This window comes from Drosophila kikkawai, chromosome 2R (genome assembly GCF_030179895.1).
Source record: "Drosophila kikkawai strain 14028-0561.14 chromosome 2R, DkikHiC1v2, whole genome shotgun sequence".
Taxonomy (NCBI): Eukaryota; Metazoa; Arthropoda; class Insecta; order Diptera; family Drosophilidae; genus Drosophila; species Drosophila kikkawai.
In genome coordinates, this window is record NC_091729.1 from 24,058,787 (window position 1) to 24,080,141 (window position 21,355).

General features: G+C 39.7%; 2 protein-coding genes across 2 annotated transcripts; one reads left to right on the top strand and one right to left on the bottom strand.

The window, feature by feature from the left end:
- Positions 1-7,801: 7,801 nt before the first annotated feature.
- Pgm2b (Phosphoglucomutase 2b) lies at positions 7,802-9,917 on the top strand. Its single transcript, XM_017164208.3, has 2 exons — positions 7,802-8,836; positions 8,898-9,917. Exons 1-2 carry the CDS (start codon positions 7,909-7,911, stop codon positions 9,863-9,865), a joined length of 1,896 nt encoding a protein of 631 aa, XP_017019697.1. The 5' UTR covers positions 7,802-7,908; the 3' UTR covers positions 9,866-9,917.
- Positions 9,918-18,272: 8,355 nt separating this feature from the next.
- On the bottom strand, positions 18,273-20,067 carry hui (hase und igel). Its single transcript, XM_017164220.3, has 3 exons — positions 19,904-20,067; positions 18,752-19,001; positions 18,273-18,694 (listed from the first exon to the last, which is right to left on the bottom strand). The coding sequence occupies exons 1-3, from the start codon at positions 19,962-19,964 to the stop codon at positions 18,373-18,375; spliced, it is 633 nt and encodes a 210-aa protein (XP_017019709.1). The 5' UTR covers positions 19,965-20,067; the 3' UTR covers positions 18,273-18,372.
- Between the last annotated feature and the right edge of the window lie 1,288 nt (positions 20,068-21,355).

Here is a 21,355-nt window from a genome sequence, read left to right on the forward strand (position 1 = left end):
ATTTTTTGTATATTTCTTAAGCAGAAGTTCCCAAGATATAGTTTTATTTTAATAAATATCAATTAATACTATTTTTGAACATTTCATAAACTCAATTTCAAAGCTATAATTTTTTTTAATAATAAACAAATAAATTATTATTAAAATCAAAAGAGTTGCTGCTTTCTTTCAAGCTCTCAAGTTAAGATTTCTTTAGTTCTTTGTTCTCCATAATTATTCATCAGGGAGCCTCATTTCCATATATACTTTTGTTGTTTCCCATTTGTTGCTAAATATTTTAAACTGATTACCATATTCTTATCGGCGGCATGTGGGTCAAGATAAATAAATAGCGCCTTAAACAGCCTTTTGTTATTAGTTGAAGTGCTCGAAATAAATACGCATAAAAATCCAACAAATTGGGTGAGAAACGTCAACTTTGGGGACAATGTTTGCTTAGAAATGACCCTCTCGGGAAATTATAAAAATATATACACAAGCCAGGGGGACCCACAGAAAAAACATATTTATACAAAAAAAGAACAGTTCAACACGCAAAATATTTAAAAGTGGCCTGGGGTTTTAGGAAAAAGTTGCGCCTAATTGTAAACGGCCCGGCAGTGGATGACACTTTATGAGTACTCAGGGCCACTTCACTCTACACTCCATGAAATTGAATTAAAACCTGGCAAGAAGAGAGAAGGAGAAGCAGCAGCAGGAACAGGATCAGGGGAGGAAGGGTAGTAGCCAATGCAATCCTGGCGGAGTTCAAAAAAGGACTTAAGCGGCATTAATTATGAGGCAGTAAATGGGGGGGAAATATGCCATGAAAAAGGCCTCCTGCTGGACTACAGGACCCATATGTGTGTGTGGGCCCACTGTCAACCTGGCAAAATTTAATTGACCAAACACCTCTGCCCTCGCATGACCAAAGAACGAGGACGTCCAAAGGACTTGCCACAACTGACACAGTGAACGGGTGAATTGGGTGGCAAATGCAATGGCATAACGATAATTCCACTGCCATTCCATGATGGCTCTTACCTTTAGGCCCGTGTTGGGTCCCACCTGGGAGTGCACATTAAATAATTACCGCAAATGGGCTTGGCGATAATTTTTGCACCAAAAGACCCAGGGTCCAGTAACAACAACAACAACAGCGTTGGGGCTGGAAAAAAAATAAATAAAAATTGTAATTGTAATTGCGAAAACAATAAACAAATGTGGCATGCCGAGGAGTGCATCCATAGTTGCACTCGGGGAATACAATTTTCCAGTCAGCATTTAAAATAAAAGTACAAAAAATGAGGTAGCTAGGCATTGTTTATTATGTTTTATACCCTTTAAAAATATGAATTTACTGTAATTTTTCTTTATTTAGAAAGTTTACAAGTAAACTTTTTAATTTTGAATCTTTGTAAAGTATATTTATACAGGAAATCTATTTTTAAATATATTTTCAAAGGTTTTTTCTAGGTTTTAATGCATTAAATAATTTATTTACTTTACTAGAATTTTAATTATTCAGCAAAAAGTTGTTTAAGGTACCAAATTTTTGGGGTAAATATGATTATTTATTTTGAAAGTATTATGAATATGCTTGAGAATTATTATTTATAACTAAAATTATTTACTACAAAAAATGTATAATTTTTAAAGTAAGTTTCTTATAAACCTTATACCTGTTATACCCACTTTACACCTGCTTTTTGAGGGTATTAAAAATTGTATTTAATTAACGCCGCCGGCTGCGCTTCGATTCGGTTGCATTCCTGTGCGGCTTATATGAATCCTGAACGGAAGGAGGAGCAGGAGTAGGTGGATCGGATGGGCCATTTAATTTGCATTCGGCGCCAGTGCCATTGCCAGTTGATTGAACAATCGTTTTAAAGAGAATCAACCCCCAAGCGGGCACTTCTTTCAAGGACCCAAGTCCAGGGCCAAGTCCCAAGGCGAACTCCTTACGCGGTGGCTACTTAAAAATTCATGTCCAAGGATGCTGATGCTCCTGGCTCAACCCCTTTCGCACCTAGCGACAGTTGTTGTTCCATCATTTACCAATTAGTTAATTTTTATGACTGAGCTCAGGCTGAGAAATTTGAGAAATCTTTCTAAAAGTCCAAAAGCAAAACCCGAGTACAAGTGTCTTTTAATTTCTTATTAGCGGTTTATTATCCCCGCGGACATTCGGCCCATTAATATGCAGAGAAAGAGAGGTCCAGGCACCAGGCGGCAGCTCCTTCGAAATCATTAATTTTAATGAGCCAGTGAAAGTTGGCCCAAAAGGATTATGCCAGGCTGAGTATTCGGTTAATTACTTAATAATTTGGGCAGGTGTTATTTTTGGAAAGTCAATTCATAGGGCGCCCAGAGACCAGGCCAAGGTAATTGGATGCTGTTAAAGTAATTAGAAGTTTAGGGAGAGTTTGATTTTTTAAGGAAGAGATTTTGCTGGAAATATTCTAGTGAAACCTAAGATTAGCCTTTAGCTTTAAAGAGATTTTAATACATTTTAAAGTAACTAAAAATAGTTAACTAATATTACTTTTAAAGAAGTTCCTTATCCAGCTAAGTATCCCCTTAAATCGTTAATCCAAAACGAAAGTGCCGCCAAACTGGTTTTGAGTCTTTCAATTTGAGTGCTGATCACGATCGGTTTGTGCCCGAGGGTTAAGGGGTTTAAGATCGACGGCGAATGGAACATTAATCCGTAAAGACGGGGCCACTAAGTAATAATTTTTAATAGGAAGCCCAGGCCTTATATGGTCAATAGTTGCCACTCAGTTTTTGTCTTCAAGCTCAGTGTTATATATATATTTTCTGTTGGATTTACTAACTTGATGTTTAAGCCTGATCCCTGACAAAAGACGGGAACTGATTTTGGCTTTGATGGAATGCCAAAATCACTTTGGAAATTCGCGGCACGTGCACAACGAAAGAGATCGAGGTGAAGTTTGAGCCAAGAGTTGAGAGCTGGAAGCAGGAGCTGAAGCTGTAGCTGGAGCTGAATCTGGGAGTTGGTATATGGAACCTGTAGCTGTGGACAGCTGAGAGTGGCTACCTGGTTTGTAATTTATGAACTTTAATTGTTGGCTTTTATAGCCATATGAATTGGCTAGGAGGCATTAACAGTTAAAGACTTTGCAGCGACACTTTTAATTGATTTTCTACCCTTTTGATTTAATTTATGAACTCCTTGCCATATTCGACCACTCGCTGGTTAAACATTTAATCAATGTTCGAGTATCTCTCAAATCTGCACTTTGCCAACAGCCCAGTCAGTGTCGGCCTCTTGGTTATAAATATTTATGAGTCAGCCCAGCAGCCTCCGAGGCCCAGCCAAAGCTAATGACAAAGTGATAAGGACAATTAAGGAGAAAGCAGCTGCCCAGCGACCAAAGGTAGACGAGTCCTCTTCGTCTCCTCGTTGCTTTAGCGAATGAAATGTGTCACCAGAGTGAGTATGTTTGAGATGGGAGATTGAATACCCTTAAGAAAAGTATATTTATATTTTTTAGGAATTTACTTTTGGTAGAAATTGGATCAAGAAAAGGCTTTTACCAAATTAAAAATGTAAATAAATAAATAAATAACCCACATTTATTTTTTAATATTTATATAAACCCGTGTCACTTTGTCATACCCACTTTAAGAACCATCGTCCAACAGCGATCAACTTGTAAACACGAAGAACAAACTGCTGGCTGTAAAATATTGCTGCATTTTTGATCACTTGTCATCGCTGCATGATGAACGATCGCCGCAGAACCAGTGGCCAGTTCTTCCTCCAGTTCCCTTTGATCCACAACTACTACCAAAGCGATTCCCATTCCCGCTTCAAAAAGAACTCCTGAAGCGAGTCCAGAGTCTGTGGCGAATTCCGGAGAACCTGTTGACAACACTTGTGCGACAAGCGAAACGATCTCGCTTTTTGCCAAAGCACCCGAGTATTTATTGGCAACAAAAAACGCGGAAAAAAGTGCTGGCCGAGGTGTCGATATCGCACAATGATTTTAATGATGGGATCGAAGCGAACCAAAACGAGGAGAACCCAACTGAAGGGAACAACAAAAAAAAAAAACCCCAGAGTTGAGACACTGAAACCGCGCCGACTGTTGGCCAACACAAATCGCTGAGATGCCAATGCTGATAATCAATAATTTTTATATTTCTGCCACATCGCCAGGGCTCGGGCGGCTTTGCAGGCCAGCTCAAAGGAGGACATCTCTGGCCAGCGTCAGGACATGACAATAATCCTTAATTACAGTTCAAAAAAGAGATGAGAGCGAAATTTGAGTCATAATTGGAGTTCAATGAATCGAGCGCGAAATTCGGTGGGGAAAGGTGGAGATTTTAGAAGAGGAAATTAAATTATTAAATGGATTATTTATAGGATGGATCTAGGATCTATCTTATATATAGGAAAAAGGCCAGATTTCCTCTTAAAAAACCTACGCAAACCCAATGGCAGAAAATCTATCAATCAATATGCTTAACCTTTCCTCGCCTGCCTTTGATTTTCCTCCTTAAATATTCCTCATGCAAAACAACAAATTGACAGGCAGAGTTTCCTTTTGGCAGGAAAAGCACTTGATGTTTAGATAGTGTCAGGTTCCTGGCTTTTGGTCTCCTGTGACTGCGACACATTCGACTTAACCCCGCCGAAAACATATATTGCAAATATTCTTTTATTTATTCCGATTTTATACATTTCTTTTTTGGGTGGAAAAGTGCCAACAATTCCATCAAAGTTCAACCCTTTTGAAGCCTGTCACGTTGTCGTCGCTTTTCACACATTTTCCCCCGGCCAGGGAAAACACCGAAATCGCATTCAGCTGATTAGGCTTGAGGTGACAGGGTTTTTGGTTGGGGAAAATTGGGAAGCTTTATTGAGAAAAGCCTTGGTAATGGTGATTGCGAAACCGCTTACGAGCTGCCAGGATTGCACATGCCAGGGAATCAATGCTGGCAATTAAAATTCTCACTCAAAAAGGAAGAGGAAAACCAGAAAACACAAAAGTCCTGCCTGTACCGAAGCAATTTGATGTGCAATAAAAGTGTTTGCCAAAAGGAAGCTGTCCTGTGACTGTTGCCCCCAGGAAATGGCAATTGCAAAATTGGATTTCTGACCCTTTGGCCAGCCGAGTGTGAAGGTCCTTTGGCCATTTCTATTTGCATCTAATACATAAACATAATGCGTTAATTTCAAAGGAACTTGGCAAGCAGCACAGGCACAAAAAAAATGAGAGACATTTATATGCAAACAAACCAAAAAATATATTTCCGTTTTTTTTTATATTTTGCGGGCGGTAATCAAATTTGCAATGTTGTTTCTTTTTCTTTTACTGAATTGCTTGGCTTTGGGTATTCCCTGAGGATTTCCAGCGGGGGTGACCGCAGGACAGGCCAGGATATGAGCGATACAAATAAACAAATGATGTAAATTTCATTTTCCAAGAAATGTATGAAAATATGAAAAGCCGCCCGCTGTCCTTAAATAAATTACATCGAATTTATTTGGCAACTTGAAAGGCGATTTTGCCAACTATTTCAGGGGTAAGATGTGGCCATTTCCCTTAGTCTTTCTAGAAAATTAGATTCATCAAAGTTCAGGCCGAAAGAGATTTGCATTTATTTCACATTTGTCAAGGACCAGCTGCTGCCAAAGGACCTTAAATGTCAGCCTCATCATCGCAGTGCCGGTGCGTAGACATTAAAAACCACTTTCAGTACTTTCAAAAGGCGCAAAATCCTTCTGATTGGCATTACCCAAATATGTTTGGAATGAAAAAATGTCAAATAATTCCAGGATTCTCCAACAAATGTCAATTTCAATTTGGAGTCGAATGAGATGAATGATTCGGTTTTAATTCTGATGGAACGAGCCGGCTTGGGGGTTGACTTGGGGGTTATTCTCCTCCTCTTTTAGTCTGCCATAAAATATATTAGATTAGCATATTAATAGCTTCCGATAGCGTTAGTTATTCGACTTGAAAATCAGAAGGAGATCACACACAGGACACTCGCGGGTGCCATAAAAAATTCACACAACAGCCAGCGATTAAAATTATGCAAACGCATTATCTGCCAGGCTGCATTTCGGTATGGGAATAGGATATGGTGTGGGTATTGGTATACGATATGGTATGGGTAAGGATCTGGGGGTAACTCTCACAGGAGCCATGGGCCGTAAACACTCAATATTTGTTGCCGCAGGATGAGATTCCCTCCGTAAAGTAAATTGCCCGGGCATTCTCTATGCAAATGTGGAAAATACCACCAAGTTGGGAGAGCACTTAAAACAAATCCGTTTAGATAGAGAGAAACTCTCGGTGGAGGGAGGGAGCGCGGCGAAGGTTTTGGTTGCCTCCATTAAAAATCTAAGCCCCATAAATCAACTTGAAACAAGGCAAGTGGGCTCTACTTATGGGTCTGTAATTGCTTTATCACACTTTTCTGGGTTGGGTTCCCTGGGAACAAGTTGATGTTTATCAACTGGAAAGCGGTGTATAGAGGAAACTATTCCAATAAATTATAAAATTTCAACTAATCACTAAATTGGAATACATAAATCAATTATGTTATATGTTTTTATATATCAAGTGGCTGGTGTATACCATATTTATGAAGTTTTAATTGTTTCATCACACTTTTTCTTTGGGTTAGAGGTTTCTTATGCCTTGGGAAAATTCGAATTCAAATTTTTTAAAGCCTATATCTGGATCCTTTTCGTATTGTAAATCTATGGAATCTTTAGTTTCTCTTCCTAGATCTCTCCTTGGACCAGCCCAAAGAGCTTTTGATGATTGCCTCGACTGCTGAGGTCTGAGAGTTTATTCGCGAATGTGTGGCCTGGGGCAAGGATGTTCGGCAGAGTGCAGGACAATTACCACAACCACCGACGAGGCTGGGCAACTGCAGCGCTTTGTCTATCCTTCTGCCTATTCAAGTGTCCATTTTTAATTAACACTCTGACAATTTGACGCGAAATGCATTTCGTTGCGAGTGTGTGTGTGCGTGTTATCCTGGGCAAGGGACTAATGCCGCACTGCATGCCGATGAGCTCCTGTGGCTTGTGTGGGGACCATGACTACTGAGAGCTGAGAGCTCGGCGCCGAATGTTTAGAATGCAATTGACGTGTCGGAGGGCAGGAGCGGGCCAACTCACACAGGACCTGCAGTGGAGGACATCAGACAATAGGCAGTAGGAGGGGTGGGTGGCTGATAAATGTTGCATGCGCCTGTGTAACCCAATTACCGCTCTGCAAATTACCCATTCCAACTGGCCAAAAGGAGCAGGAGGAGCAGCACATTCCTAGACTCGCTTTGCATAATTGATGACAAATTGAAATCGTGTTTATGGCATCGAACGGAACGAAAGCCAGGACATTTCATAAAATATATTTTACACATACAAATACCAGAGTTCAGACAGTCTTCGCTGGACTTTCCCTTTTCCTCACACTTTTCCTGGGCCCATAAATCCAGCAAAATCAAATGGCCAATGGATCAATTTGCGGTTGATGGAGCTTAGCCGCTTGTGTCTCCCTCCCGGGGCTCGTAAATCGCAATGAGTTGGGCCCATAAATTTTCAATTGGTCGGTGGACAGCGAAAAGGGTTAAGGATTTTCTAAAAAAAAATAAAGGAATGGTAATTCATGGCTTAGCATAGAGTTTAATGAAATTAAAGGAACACTTTTGGTTTAAATAAGCATTTAATATAGCAATTTGTTTATATTTAAGGATTAACTTATTTGATAATAAAACATTTATATTAACTACCTAATAACCTACTATATACATATATTCGTAAAATCTCTCATTTTTAGCAGGGTTTTATAACTCAGCCTTTGAATAAATTGTGTATGTGTGTGTTTCAAAATTTTCTATTTTTTAGACTCGGCCAACAAAAAAAAGTAACCAGATAAAATGTCGGCCATTGGAAGGCGAAAGGTGGCAATGTCCCCACAGGAATTGCTCAAGATACTCGTCCTCTCCGGCGACGAGGACCTGGACAAGCAGATTCGCTTCTGGGTGCTGTGGGATCGCAATGAGGCGACACTCAACCAGGTAACTGGGGCAGTGAAGGAACAAGACTGGGATGCTTTACGCATAAGGCTGTGCAGTAGGATTCAGTACCTCAGAACTGGAATGCGAGGTGGCATGCGGGCCGGCTTCGATTCCATCAACGATGTCGTGATCATCGGGGCGGCCCAGGGCATTTGTGCCTATATTATAGACTTCTATCCCAGCATCCAGAAGCGCACCGAGCAGGGCGTGGTCGTGGGCTACGATGGACGGTACAATAGCAAGCGATTCGCCCACCTTATAGCCACCGTCTTCCTGAACAATGACTTTAAGGTGTACCTATTTAGTCGCATGGTTCCCACACCGTTTATACCTTTTACGATTGTGACGCTCAAGTGTCTGGCGGGGATCATAGTCACCGCTTCGCACAATCAAAAGGAGGACAATGGCTTGAAGGTGTACTGGACGAATGGGGCCCAGGTAATGGAGCCGCATGATCAGCGAATTAATGAATATATAGGTAACCACATGGAGCCGAAACCCTCGTCCTGGGAACTGACCATGCTGGATGGACATCCTTTGCTGGAGGATCCCTATCGCCTCATCTTTCCGCAGTTTTATGAGGCTCTAAAGAAGCTCATTCCGTCGGTTTACCTGGAGAGCAACGAGTGCAGCCAGCTGAGGTTTGTCTACACACCGCTCCATGGAGTGGGCTTTACCTTCATGCGGGAGGCCTTCTACCAGGCCAGGCTGAAGCCCTTGATACCCGTGCCCGAGCAAAAGGATGTGGATCCGGAGTTTCCTACTCTCCCAAAGCCAAATCCGGAGGGTAAATATCAAGAATCTCTATATCTTAGGTAATACTTATGATTATATTCAATAAAATTTAGCTGGTAGGGATGCCCTGAAGTTGGGCATCAAGAAGGCCGAGCAGGAGCACTGCACTTTGATCCTGGCCAACGATCCGGATGGAGATCGCCTGGCTGTGGCGGAGCTGGATCCTCGGGGACGCTGGAAGCTGTTCAATGGCAACGAACTGGCCGCCTTGCTGGGCTGGTGGGCTCTGGACAGCTACAAGGTGCGGGTGGCCAAGCCACAGGTGTCCAACTGCATTATGATTGGCACTCTGATCAGTTCCCGTATCCTGGCCTCCATGGCCCGTGTCGAGGGCTTCGTTTATGTGGAGGGCATACCCAGCTTTCCCTGGATAGCTAATCGAGCCCTGGAGCTGGAGAAATCTGGTCGGACGGTGCTCTTTGGCTTCGAGGATTGCTTTGGCTATATGTTCGGCATGACTTTGCCGGACAAGGATGGCATTGGACCCGCCATGCAGCTGGCCTCGATGGCTTGTCACTTGAGGAGCAGCCGGAATATCACCTTGATTGAGAAACTGCGTGAGATCTATGAAGTCTATGGCTTTCACTCCACGCTGTCCTTGTTCCTGGAGGCGGAGTCTAAGGAGGTGATTGATGATATTTTTGAGAATATAAGAAACTCCAACCCGGATGGGGGCTATCCCAAGTCCATACTCGACGGCGAGTTCGAGGTGGTGCATATCCGGGACTTGACCACTGGGCTGGATACCTCTTTCCCTGATCGAAAGGCCAGGATGCCCGTGGATGAATCGATTCACATGATCACCTTTACTTTTACTAATGGTTATATGGTCACCCTGAGAACGGAGGCCAATGCCCATATACCAAAGATAAAGATCAATGCCGATATAGCAGGTCTGCCGGAGGAGAAGGACTGGGAGGATCTGCAGGATAAGCTAAACAAGATGACCAATGCGGTGATTCAGGAGTTCCTACAGCCCGAGGAGTATGCTTTGATTGATCCACGACGGACGTCTGACTAGGTTTTGGTTATTTTAGAGATATTAAAGGAACTCTGGAGATATTTCTATTAAAGAGCTGTGGAAACGTGTTTGTCTTGGGCCAAGATGGGGTTCGGGCCAGGCCGCAGAAGGCCAATTAAGCGTGCCCTCAATGTGGAAGGAGCAGGAGCAGCAGCATCATCCTTTGTTTTTCCTCTACATACACATACGTATATCTGTATCTTGATCTCCTCTAGAGCCAAAGTATCTAACAAGACAAACACTGAACGTAGAAACACTGAAATTTTATAGTTTGCCTGTGCTAATTGCACTCTGGGGGTGCTTTTTGCCCCCGCAAAAACCCCCTCAAAGCCTCCTTTACCACCTCTTTTCCTGGGGCGGAGCACCACCCCCGTGATTGTGTGGTAATCGCTTCCGATTGTGCGAATCAGCAAAAGTCGGCTGATGGCATAATGAAAGCGGTGATTAAGCAAGGACTCCTCATCTCACATGTCGCCAGGCAAACAACATTTATTGTTTCCTTTATTTTTTTTGTAATTTTGGAACATGTTTGCCAAAGAGGTCAAACGGAATATTTCAATAGAAGGCGAAAGCGAAAAGCGAGAGTGCCCAGGTAAACAAGGAGCTGATCCCAGAGGTCGTCCTTCTCGTCAAGTCAAATTTCCATTCAGGACAAAGGGCAGCCCCATACTCCTCATATCTCCTTGATACGTGGCCATTCAATTTTCCCTAAAATTCCTACGCCGAAAAGGATCCAAAAACGCACACGAATTAAATATTTATCCCTGCGCAGGACGACAAGTCCTTGTGTGTCGTGTGTGTCTTTCCCTTTATTTTTTATTTTATATTTTCGGCCGCGTTTTACACGGTTAGTGGCGTTGCGCCCAGGTTAGTGCATTATTAAGCACTGTTTATGCGACATTAGGAACATAAAAGGGCGACCCGAAAGGTCCTTGGCAATAAGACACAAAATAAAATGAATGAATGTCCCACATGTAGGGGGGAGAAGCCAGTGCTTCCCCCTTTCCCTCTCAAGTATCTCCTTTCAACTTTGAAAATGTTGAACTCCCCATCAACTTAACTAAGAGGCTTTTGAGCCATAAAAGCGTGAATATTAAGTGAGAAGTGAAATTTATAGGAGGTATATTTGGGAGATTGAAAAATATACAGCTTATACTGTTTAAGGGTTTTCAATTTATTTAAATGCTTTTATAATATGTATGCGAAAAAAGTAGAGTTATCCCAAGTTAGAAATATTTTTAATAATTCCAATTTAATTTCCAATAGTTCCCAAACAATTAATTGTCAAATTAATCTCGTTAAGCAGTGGCTACAAAATTGTAATCCTTAATTCGTAGGTTTCCTCAAGGATTACAACCGCATTGAAGAGTTTCACCAATTGAATTTTGAACATCCTGCCGCCGAGTTGGACATATGCTGTGGATATTTTGTTACACCAGACCAGCTAGGCGGTGGCCAGTGTAATGCGGACCTGGAACCACCCTTGAAATCCCAAAAATACTGGAAAAAAATAAGGGGGTGCCGGCGGCAGTGGGACAATGGCATCTTAAATTCGCATTCGAAATGAGGCACAGGCTCACTCACAGGCTCTGGTAAATTGATTACGTGCCACTTGCTCACATCATCAATTTCAGTCCATATGCGCGAAAATCCTTTCCACTAACGAGTGCCGCAGGACTCGCAGGCGCACAAAGGACACAGGCACCCACAAAATTGTTAGTTGACACTCGAAATTTCTGGTGTTCTGGCATCGTTAATTAAGGACATTTGTTGACTTCCGCCGCCGCTGCTGCTGTGGTTGTTTCCACTTGTATTTGCTATTTGTTATTTGGTTTTTCCTTACACCCGATTTCCCGACAAACGGGATTTTCGGGGGATTGTAATCGCAGGATTATGCATATTGATATTGGAGTGATAACTGGGGTCAGATCAGGGATTAAACTGAAGGTTAATCTAGGCTTTAAGGAAACCTATATATATATTCAGTCAGAAGTTTGCAACGCAGTGAAGGAGACGTTTCCGACCCTATAAGATATATATATTCTTGATCAGCATCAACAGGGAAATCTTTCTAGATATGTCAGGAAGAAATCGATTTTTTGGCCATTATTGCAAAATTTTATAAAAATTTTTATTAAAATTTTTGATTTTGATAAAAAATTGAATTTTCAAAATTTTTAAATGAAGTATGCAGATTTATTAACTGTAGAAAATCTTGCACAGAACAGTTTTCCGATTTAAAATTAATGCTCTTTTGACCGAGTTATGATATTTTTAATTTAAAAAAAAAATCAAGAAGTTTTAATATAAAAAATCCGATTTTATAATACAAAATAATATTTTTCTAAGTCAAGGAATCATTTCCGACCCCATAAACCATATATATTCTTGATCAGCATTAACATGCGAATCTTTCTAGACATGTCCGGAAGAAATCGATTTTTTGGCCATTTTTGCGAAATTTGACAAGGGGTTACATCATTAAAATTAGCAAAAATGTACAAAAATTTTGATTTCTTAAAATTTTAAATTTGGTATGCAGTTTTTTTTAATTAATAAAAACTAACACAAAACTGCTTTCCGAATCGAAATTAATGCATTTTTGGCTTAGTTATGATATATTTTAATTGTTACCTGCAAGGGTATACAAACTTTGGCTGGCCAAAGTTAGCTTTCTTTCTTGTTTAATTTTCTATATTTCACAAAAAAAAAAACCAAGCACAAAACTATAAATATTAATTAAATCAATAATTCATCAGCTTCACGGCAGCTGCAAGGATCTTCCTCGGCTGCGTCCTCCCCCCATTCGGTATATTTTTTTGACAATTTGTTTTTACTGCATTTATTGTTTTCGTTTTTGTCGCATAAAAATGACAACAAATTAGTTTGGCTGCCGTCGGTGGTTTCCCGCTGGGTTTTTCACAGTTTTGTTCGATATATCCGTTTGTTTATTTTTTTTCCTCTCCCTGCCGACTTTGGTGTCCTTGAGCCAGGACCAATAAATTATGTGAAGGATGCTGTCGGAGTGCAACTACACACAGCTTCAACCCCTCACTCCCCTATCGAACACGAGGGATATATACATATATTCCGAGATTCCGAGTCCTGCGAGGGGGCGCGACGTGTTTTTGATTAGCTTTATTAAATATGCAAACAATCCCCGCTTTTTTTCCATTCGAAATGTTTGTTTTTGTGCACAAAAGTGGAAAATTCGTGCGACGGAAGCTTAATTGCCGGAACATTTTGAACATTTCTATTAAATTTGTGAGTGAAAAAAAGGAAGTCAAATCAAAAAACCTGAAAAAAGCATAAATTTAATATGCATTGCTTACGGGGGAAACCCTACAGATTTCACGGACAAATTTGTTTATTGTTGGTAATGCATTTTAATTTTGTTTTCCTTGGGTTTATTCACCTTTTTTTAGGTATTTTATTAATGCAATAAATAACTTTTCTTTTTTTTATAAAAATAAAGTTCATAACTTTGAATTGAAACCCAAACATTTACATGATTTTTAGATGTAATGCAGCTGTATAAATATTTATAAATCTAAGTAAAAAATTTAAGAAAAATCCCTTCTGGTCAATTGGAATTTTCTTCTTTTATTTCTCTTTTTGTTTCTTTTTTATTTCCTTTTTCTTTCTTTCCATTTAACTTTAGCCAATGAGAAACAACTGCTTAGGATTTAAGAGAGTTTCGTTTGGCATTTAAGAGAAATGTTTGCTTGAAAACTGGAACATGAAGAGAGCTATACAACTGCTTTATCGACAAGCGCACTGCTTTTTGTTTAAATTAAGAGAATGTTATTACTTGTGATTTAGTATTTATGAATAAAATTAATTATATGAAGTAAACACAGTATAAGGAAAACTTTTATAGAGCAAAACACAAAAAAATCTCTATGACAAATTTAATTATTATTATATATTTACAATTTTTATATATTTAAAAGTATTATAAAAAATATAAAACAAAAGACTTTTTCTTTTCCTTTCTCTTAATTAACTTATGAGCCTTACTTCCTATAAAAAAAACTAATTAATCTTCTCCTTAGCAAAAGTAAATGTAGATTTATTCCCAGTTTATTTATATTTTTTCCTAGGCTGTATTGTCATTTAGCTTGAAAAGTGCGTTAAGAAGAGGGTTTTGCGGGGTCAGATGCTCTTTCCACACATACTCACACCGTCACTCCCATTAAAAGTGGGTGGATAAGGACATATATATGTGGCACAGGATAATGCCCCAAGGGAAACGCAACGGAAATCAACGTCTGCATATGGAGATGCTATTGCTCTTAAACCCCCCTCTTCGCTTGTTGTTGTCGTTTTTATTTTTTTTTATTTTCTACACACACACACACTTTGGGTGGAAACTTCACCCTTTTTTTTTGCCAAAAAAGGAAAAGGAGTGACAAATGTAGGAAAAGTGCACATATTGCATGAAAAAAGGTTCATCAGGAGCCTCAATTAAAGTTTTTGATACTCCAGAAAAAGGTTTGCCATAAAAGTTAGTTGGCTATAGAAGTAATTATACATATTTCCAGAGTAATGAAAATGGATAGGAAAATGGATAATTAATTTAAATAATCAAGGATATGTTTATTGCGATGTTAATTAGGGGATATTTATAATAAAGATAGAGGGGTTTTTGGTATTTGTTTAAAGCTTTTAATATATTTGTGAATAATTCCTTTAAACTAACTCCCATTCCAAAAATAATATTAAATCAAGCTCAACTCCTTCAACTTTATGATTGCAGTTTTCCCTTCAACTGTTTGCTCTTAGTTTTCCCATCAATTATTCCCAGCAATCTCTGTCAATCTCCGAGGAAAATGGGAAAAAAAGGGGAGAAAATGGGGAAAACTCTGCGCTTCACTTCTTCGTATTTTTTTTTTCTCAACTGCCTGAGCTTTGTTTAACAATTAACGGAACAAGTTGTTTAACTTTACCTAAACGATTTAAGTCAACAGAGGAGTGTGCTCCTCCCTCCTTGCTCTACTCGTTATCCTTCAGTCAGTTTGTATGTCCTGCTGGTCCTTGGAGGTGGAGAGGAAGAGAGTCCGATTCCTGGCAGTGCTTCCGCTTCCGATGACTGCACAAATCGTTGGTGTCCTGGTTTATGTTTTTTTTTGAGCGCTTTCCCCGCTGCATTTTCTTTTATTTTTTTTCGCCAGCTTTATGCCCAGCTCCTGCTGAAATGACAGAAATTTGTCAGGAAATGTTTCGTTTTGTTTGGTTCTCGTTTGGCGGCACTCACCTGGACGATGGGGCTCTGCTCTGACTCTTTTTCCTGGGTTTCTCTGCTGCTCCTTCTGTTCCTGCTCGGCTCTTCCTGGCCTCCTCTGCTATCCTCTGTTTCCTGTTCCTGCGACGTTTTATTTGTTTTTGCTTAAAGGCCCAAAAGTGCTTAAGGGTTTCCCACTTAACCTCAAGGGTATGTCCAAAAAGGGGACTAAAACTGGGTCTTTAAGAATAAAGAACTTAAAATTTAAATTTAATTTGTATTTTAAGTATTAAAAAATTGATTAAAAAAGGTTTTTAAGGATTTTTAAATGAGTTTAGTGCATCATTTTCAGCACCCTTCTCCCATTTAGTCCAGGCTACGCTCCTGGCAAACTCCTGCTTCCTCCTGCCTGTCCTCCTTGGAATCCTTTAACATTGCTGCCCACCCACGGTCAGCTGAGGATTCCGCTTCCAATTCCAACTTCAATTCCAACTTCAATTGAACTGGCAGCGTGCGGCTTCAATAATTAAATTTGCGACATTTCAACGCTCCGGCGATCAATGGAATGGAATTAACTGTTGTCAATTATCCGTCGCTGCTTTCATGCCTCTAAATAGCAAATGCAGCCGAAGGCAAAAACGAAAAATAAATACAAATAAAAAGGAAAAACAGAACCAGAAGCAGCGAAAAAAAAGCAAAAAATAAAATAAAGCCAGCGATTGCCGACAATAAAATGTCACTTGATCGCTGCATCGGCGCTCGTGTCCAACTGAATTTAGGCATCGCCGGCGGTGGTCACTCTCTGGAACTTTGGAATTGGAGTTGATAATGCACGGAAATTTATTTATATATCTATTAAAATATATTAAAAATTATATTGCCTGCCATCTGAAACATAATAATGATTTATTGCACAAATTGTCAAATGATGACACAAAATATCACATCATTTCCTTAGTAAATCTAACAATTGTTTAATTTTTCAGTGTATAACTTGTATGAGGATAAGGTGGGTAGAATCTGGAGACGTTAGGAGTGACGGGGCTGACGACGGGGTGGTGGATACCTGACCAGGTGGCGTCGATCTACCGCAACGCTCGACCACACAAGACGCTTAATTTGTTGCAAGTTGTCCGCTGTCTCCGCGTGACTCCCCATCAATCAGCGGCTCCAATGCGATGATGCCTTCACTCCACAACGACTTTGGCTCTGGCTCCTCCCGCTCCTCCTTGGTCCATCCTTGGAATGGTGACTCTTTTTGCTCCAGTCCCGTTTTCATCGAAATTCAGAACACGCGAACTGAAGCATGTTCTTTCCGTCTTCCAGCTCTCGCTCTCTCTTCAGCTTCACTAAAGCTTTTCTTCAAGTTCAAGCCTAGAAGAATTCGAAAAGCTTGGGGTTTTCTTTTAGCAATAAAAGCTTATGCTTATAGACGGTCTTCAAGAATGAGGCAAAGAGTCATTAGGCTAAATCTACACTTGGTTCTTCTTCAAAGTCAAAGGTTGAATCATGCAATTAAAGCTGGAATGATCATAAATACTATATTTAGAAGTTAATCACTCTTTAAGTCATTAGATAATTTAAATAAAAAACAAAAATGGAAGTTAAATTTAAGAAGCTGAAAGTTGTATACCCTTGCAGAGGCAATTTGAGTTGAAAATCTATCATAACTAAGCCATAAATTCAGTAATTTGAAATCGGAAAGCTGTTCTGAGTAAGTTTTTTACATTTATTTATATTCTAAATTAAAATTGTTGACAAATTTTGACAATTTTAACGATGTACCCCCTTCCCAGTGTGGCTAAATCGTCTAGGCTGTTGATGCTGATCAAGAAAATTAAGTTAATTAAAAACTATAAAGTTAAGTCTTCTACTTAAAACCCCTAAATTATGCATAGTTGAAAGTAGCTTACAAATTTTCCTTTTGCCAGCGAATCCCCATAAATCCTTCTTGAAAGCTCCGCCCTAATTAACCCTTTGCCTTAACCCCCTTTACACACACGAACACATACATGAGAAGGTCCTTGCTAATGAAAATCTATCACATTCAGCGCAGGTCTTGCTGGAAAAGTAAATTCATTACACTTTCCGAATTACGAATTGTGTGGAATACATTTTAATAAGGACGAAAGGGGGGGAGGAAAAACCGCATCTTAATCAAGTAAATTAATAGCAGCGAGAAGGAGCGAGTTGCCAGTCACAGAGATCAAAGTAATTAATTATAATAATTAAAAACTTTTCGACAAACTTTTCGGGGATTAAGCCGGATGAAGACCGAGTGTGTGTCTGTTGAAAAGTGCGTGCACCTGTTGAGATTTCGGTAATTCCCCAAGCAAATCCCATATTCATATCTTGTGCGGAACTACATACTCCTTTCCCTGCTCATCATATCTCCCTCTCCAAATGAGGAGGGATATATAGTGCTTTGTTGGAGAGTGTAAAGTGCACTAGTTTTTAATCATTGCTAACAGCTTTCCGGAGGCTGTGCAAGTTCCGCTTGGCTGCCCTAATTCGCTAAAAGCATTTACCAACACTGCCTGTCACGCCCACATTCGCGCGATTAACCCCCCTAAGCACGCCCCTGTTTTTTGCAATTGTTTGTGTTCAGTAGAGCACAAGGTCCCCCTTTCTCACTCTCTATGTCTCTTTTCCTCACACCTTGCCATCTCTTTTTGACGCGAGATTAAACTCGGCAAAGTGTAAAGGATGCAGGATGCAGGCTAAAGGATGCTGGAGGCACTGCGAAAAATTCTGTATTAAATGAATTTGGAATTTGGAACATTTTCTGTAGAGATAATTTTATATTTTAATAAATTTATCCTTTTTTCATGGGTTAAATTTAGTAAATTTGTTTATTAATAAATGTAGTTAAAAAAGGCTTCCCATTTCTCTCTCTGTACCCAGAATGTGGATGCAATCATCTAGAGTGTGTAAAAAAGAGCACTTGAAAAGTGGTAGCGACAGGAACCGCAATGAATAAGCAGCGACATCTGGAAGGAGGCGTGTCAGTGCGCCCACTTGGAAGCAATTAATTGACCAATACAAATGGCAAGCGGCAAGAAATATATATAGGAACACGATAAGATAGAGCTATAAATACTCAACTTTCCAAGATACAATATGTCAAGTACTTCAAAGTCATATTTTCTGGCAACCTTTTCAGAGATTTAAAATCATTTAAAATCACTTTTAATTACTTTAATTTACTTTATTTTAATTTATTCAAATTTACACCTCAGGCACACTCAGAAATATCTAAATTAAATGGACATAGATCCAATTATTAACCGCTGTAGGTGGCAGTGTTCTTCTGCACATTCAGGACACCAGACTGATCGGTGGCTCCATGGACGGTGGTCACCTTTTGGTTGCCATTAGCATCAATGGTTGTAACAGTCTGATGGATTTGGGTGGAGGGCACGGCACCAGATCCGTAGCTCTGCTGGGAGCTGCTGAGGGATCCAAATCCGGCATTGGTGTTAATGTTGGAGGCAGTGTTATAGGCTCCACTGTTGACACCGGTATTGTAGGCACCGTTGTTGTACGAAGGATTGTAGTTGCCGGTGGCAGAGTCCTCTCCAAAGCGGCTGTCAAAGCTTACGCCTCTGATATTAATAAGAAATCATTAGTAACTATAGAAGATTCATGGCAAGATAACTTACGCCGATGGAACCGACGCTGCCTGCTGGGTGTAGGAGGAGCCTGACTGTCCCGAACCATCGGGATTTTGAACGGAGTGCGAGGAGAAGGTGTAACTGCCGCCAGTTCCAGATGAGGAGGAGGAGGAGGAGGAGGATGAGCTAACCACCTGGCGACGCAGACGTCTCAGCAGATGGGCATTCACCGGGTGAACATCCGACTGATGACCCTCAGAGTCCAAGGTGAAGAAGGCACGAGGCAGGAACTGGCCAGCTAGAAAAATTACGATATTGAATTTTAGAGGATATATAAGGAACATAATTTTGATAAAATTTAAGTAATAACAGAAATCTCTACCTTAGGTAAACACCTAAATTGAGAATTTATAAAGACTTAATCCATTGCAAAGACTTGGCAAAAGCTTAAAACTGGCTTTAATGGTTAATACTAAATTATAAAGAACTATTTTCTTAAAATCCAAATATATATATGGCTAAAACATGCAGGAAATGGATTGTAATAGTAATAAGTAATATTAATGTACTTTTTCTTTAGAAAAACTACCTTGAAAACCTTTAAAATTAATCTTTAACAATTGTTTGCTACAGGCATTTGCTATATTTAACATTTTCAGATGAAATTAAAGTATAAAACCCTTATGTTTTATTGTTGTTAATGAGTTTTTTAGGTCCTACTATTTATATACAATAAATTCTTTAGTTAAATATAGATTATACCCCCATACTTGCAGTTCTAAAAACCTACTGAAATTTCTATTTAAAACGTGAAAGTTTGTCCACTCTTGAGACGCGTGAATGTGCAAACCCAATGCGAATTTGAATTGCTTGATTATAATATAATTATACACAAAAGCCAAAATTAATGTGCGGAAAGTTTCGCAGGGCAAACATTATTGTCGCTTGAACATTTAATGAGGCAGCGAAATTTCACAAACCAGTTTGGGTTTGGAGTTCGATAGATTTTTTTTTTGGGTATATAACTATTATTAACATACTCGAACCCCACAAGTCGTACCCGTCCGCCGACTTGTTAATCAAATTTATAATAAACATGATGATAAACAGCCTTGGACGTTGATGATGTAATTGCAGACTTGGCCAGGCCTCTAATCACTCCCCTAAAACTCACTTAATTACAATTAACTTTCGACTCACCGGAAGAAGCCGAGGCGGCAGAGACCGCAAACAGAGCGAGGGCAAGCACGGCGTATTTCATTTTTGTAGGGGTTAAGCTTTCTGGGGTTAAGCACTCGGGAACACACACACACTCTCGGTTAAAGACGAACGAAAGACTGAGGCAGCGAACGCGTGAAAAGTTCAAAATCGACTAAACGCGCTTTGCGGATCAACAGGGCTTTTATATGGAAATTTCTAGCGCTGACGTAGTGCAAATCATCATCGAAAAAAAAATAAATATATATATAAAGGTGGAAGAGAAGCTGTCAAACCAGCAGAAAAAGAGCTGAGCAAACAACTCCACCACAATAAACAAAAGAATCAGCAATAAAAACCAAAATGATGCCTCTTTAAAAGTTAAAACCTGGCTTAAACTCGTAAAACTAAAGTTAGAACCGGATGATTCATAGATTGTAATAAACTCACAGCTTCTCTCTTAACTCGATTTATCTCGCGGGTATTTTTTCTCAGCAAATTTCAAGAAATCCCCCCGAAAAAGCTAATGAAGAATACATGACAGCTGGTATATCTCAGTTCTGTTTGTTTTCGCTTTATTTGTATATCGCATTATGTACATGGGGATTCGTGTGAGCTTCAGTCTGTATATTTCTTTTTTGGCCAAGTGCTCTCGCCGCCTTGGGCCCTGCTTTTGACCCTATTCGTTTGTTAAGAGAGAGAGAGACCCCTCTTCTGTTTTTCTTGGGGCAATAACCTGATTACACCGCCCAAGAAATGGTTAAACAGATGTTGAGACTCAACTATTAATTTAGTTAAATTATTATAATGGCCGGCATGCGTCGCCTAAATATTATAATATTATGCGAATTTTAAATTTAAGCAAAAATATGACGCTCCGTTAGAAATTGAACTGGTTTTGCTTTTTTTTTTTGGCATGTTTTTGTTTGCAAATGAAAACAAGTCTTGTTATTTAATTTTACATTATCATATATATTCCAGGAAATCCAAGCAAAGTCATTAGGTAACCCAGCAACCAGTTTTGATGTGGGTTTTTAGCTTATGAATGAGCTATATATTTTTATATATATTTATTTTGTAAGAAATACCCTTAATATTCCACCCCAGCTTAGACACTTTGACATCCCTCAACAAATTCAATTCCTTGGCTTTATATTAATCTAATAGAAATCCACAAGTTTCCTGACATTTGTACACAAATATTTTCAAAATTTTGCACACGTTTTTCGCCAAAAAAAAGGAAAAACCTTTTCCGCAAATGGTGACAGAGCAAAATACTTGGTCCGCCTACTCGGAAAAATAATCCCCAGCCGATTTGAACGATTTATTATTTGGCCCAGCCAGCTCGGAGCCTGTCCCGCAACCAACCATTAATCATTCCAGTCCAGATCCAAGTCCGAGTCCGAGTGGTGGACACTCTTTGGCAAAAGGAAACTTTTGCGGTACGTGGCAACG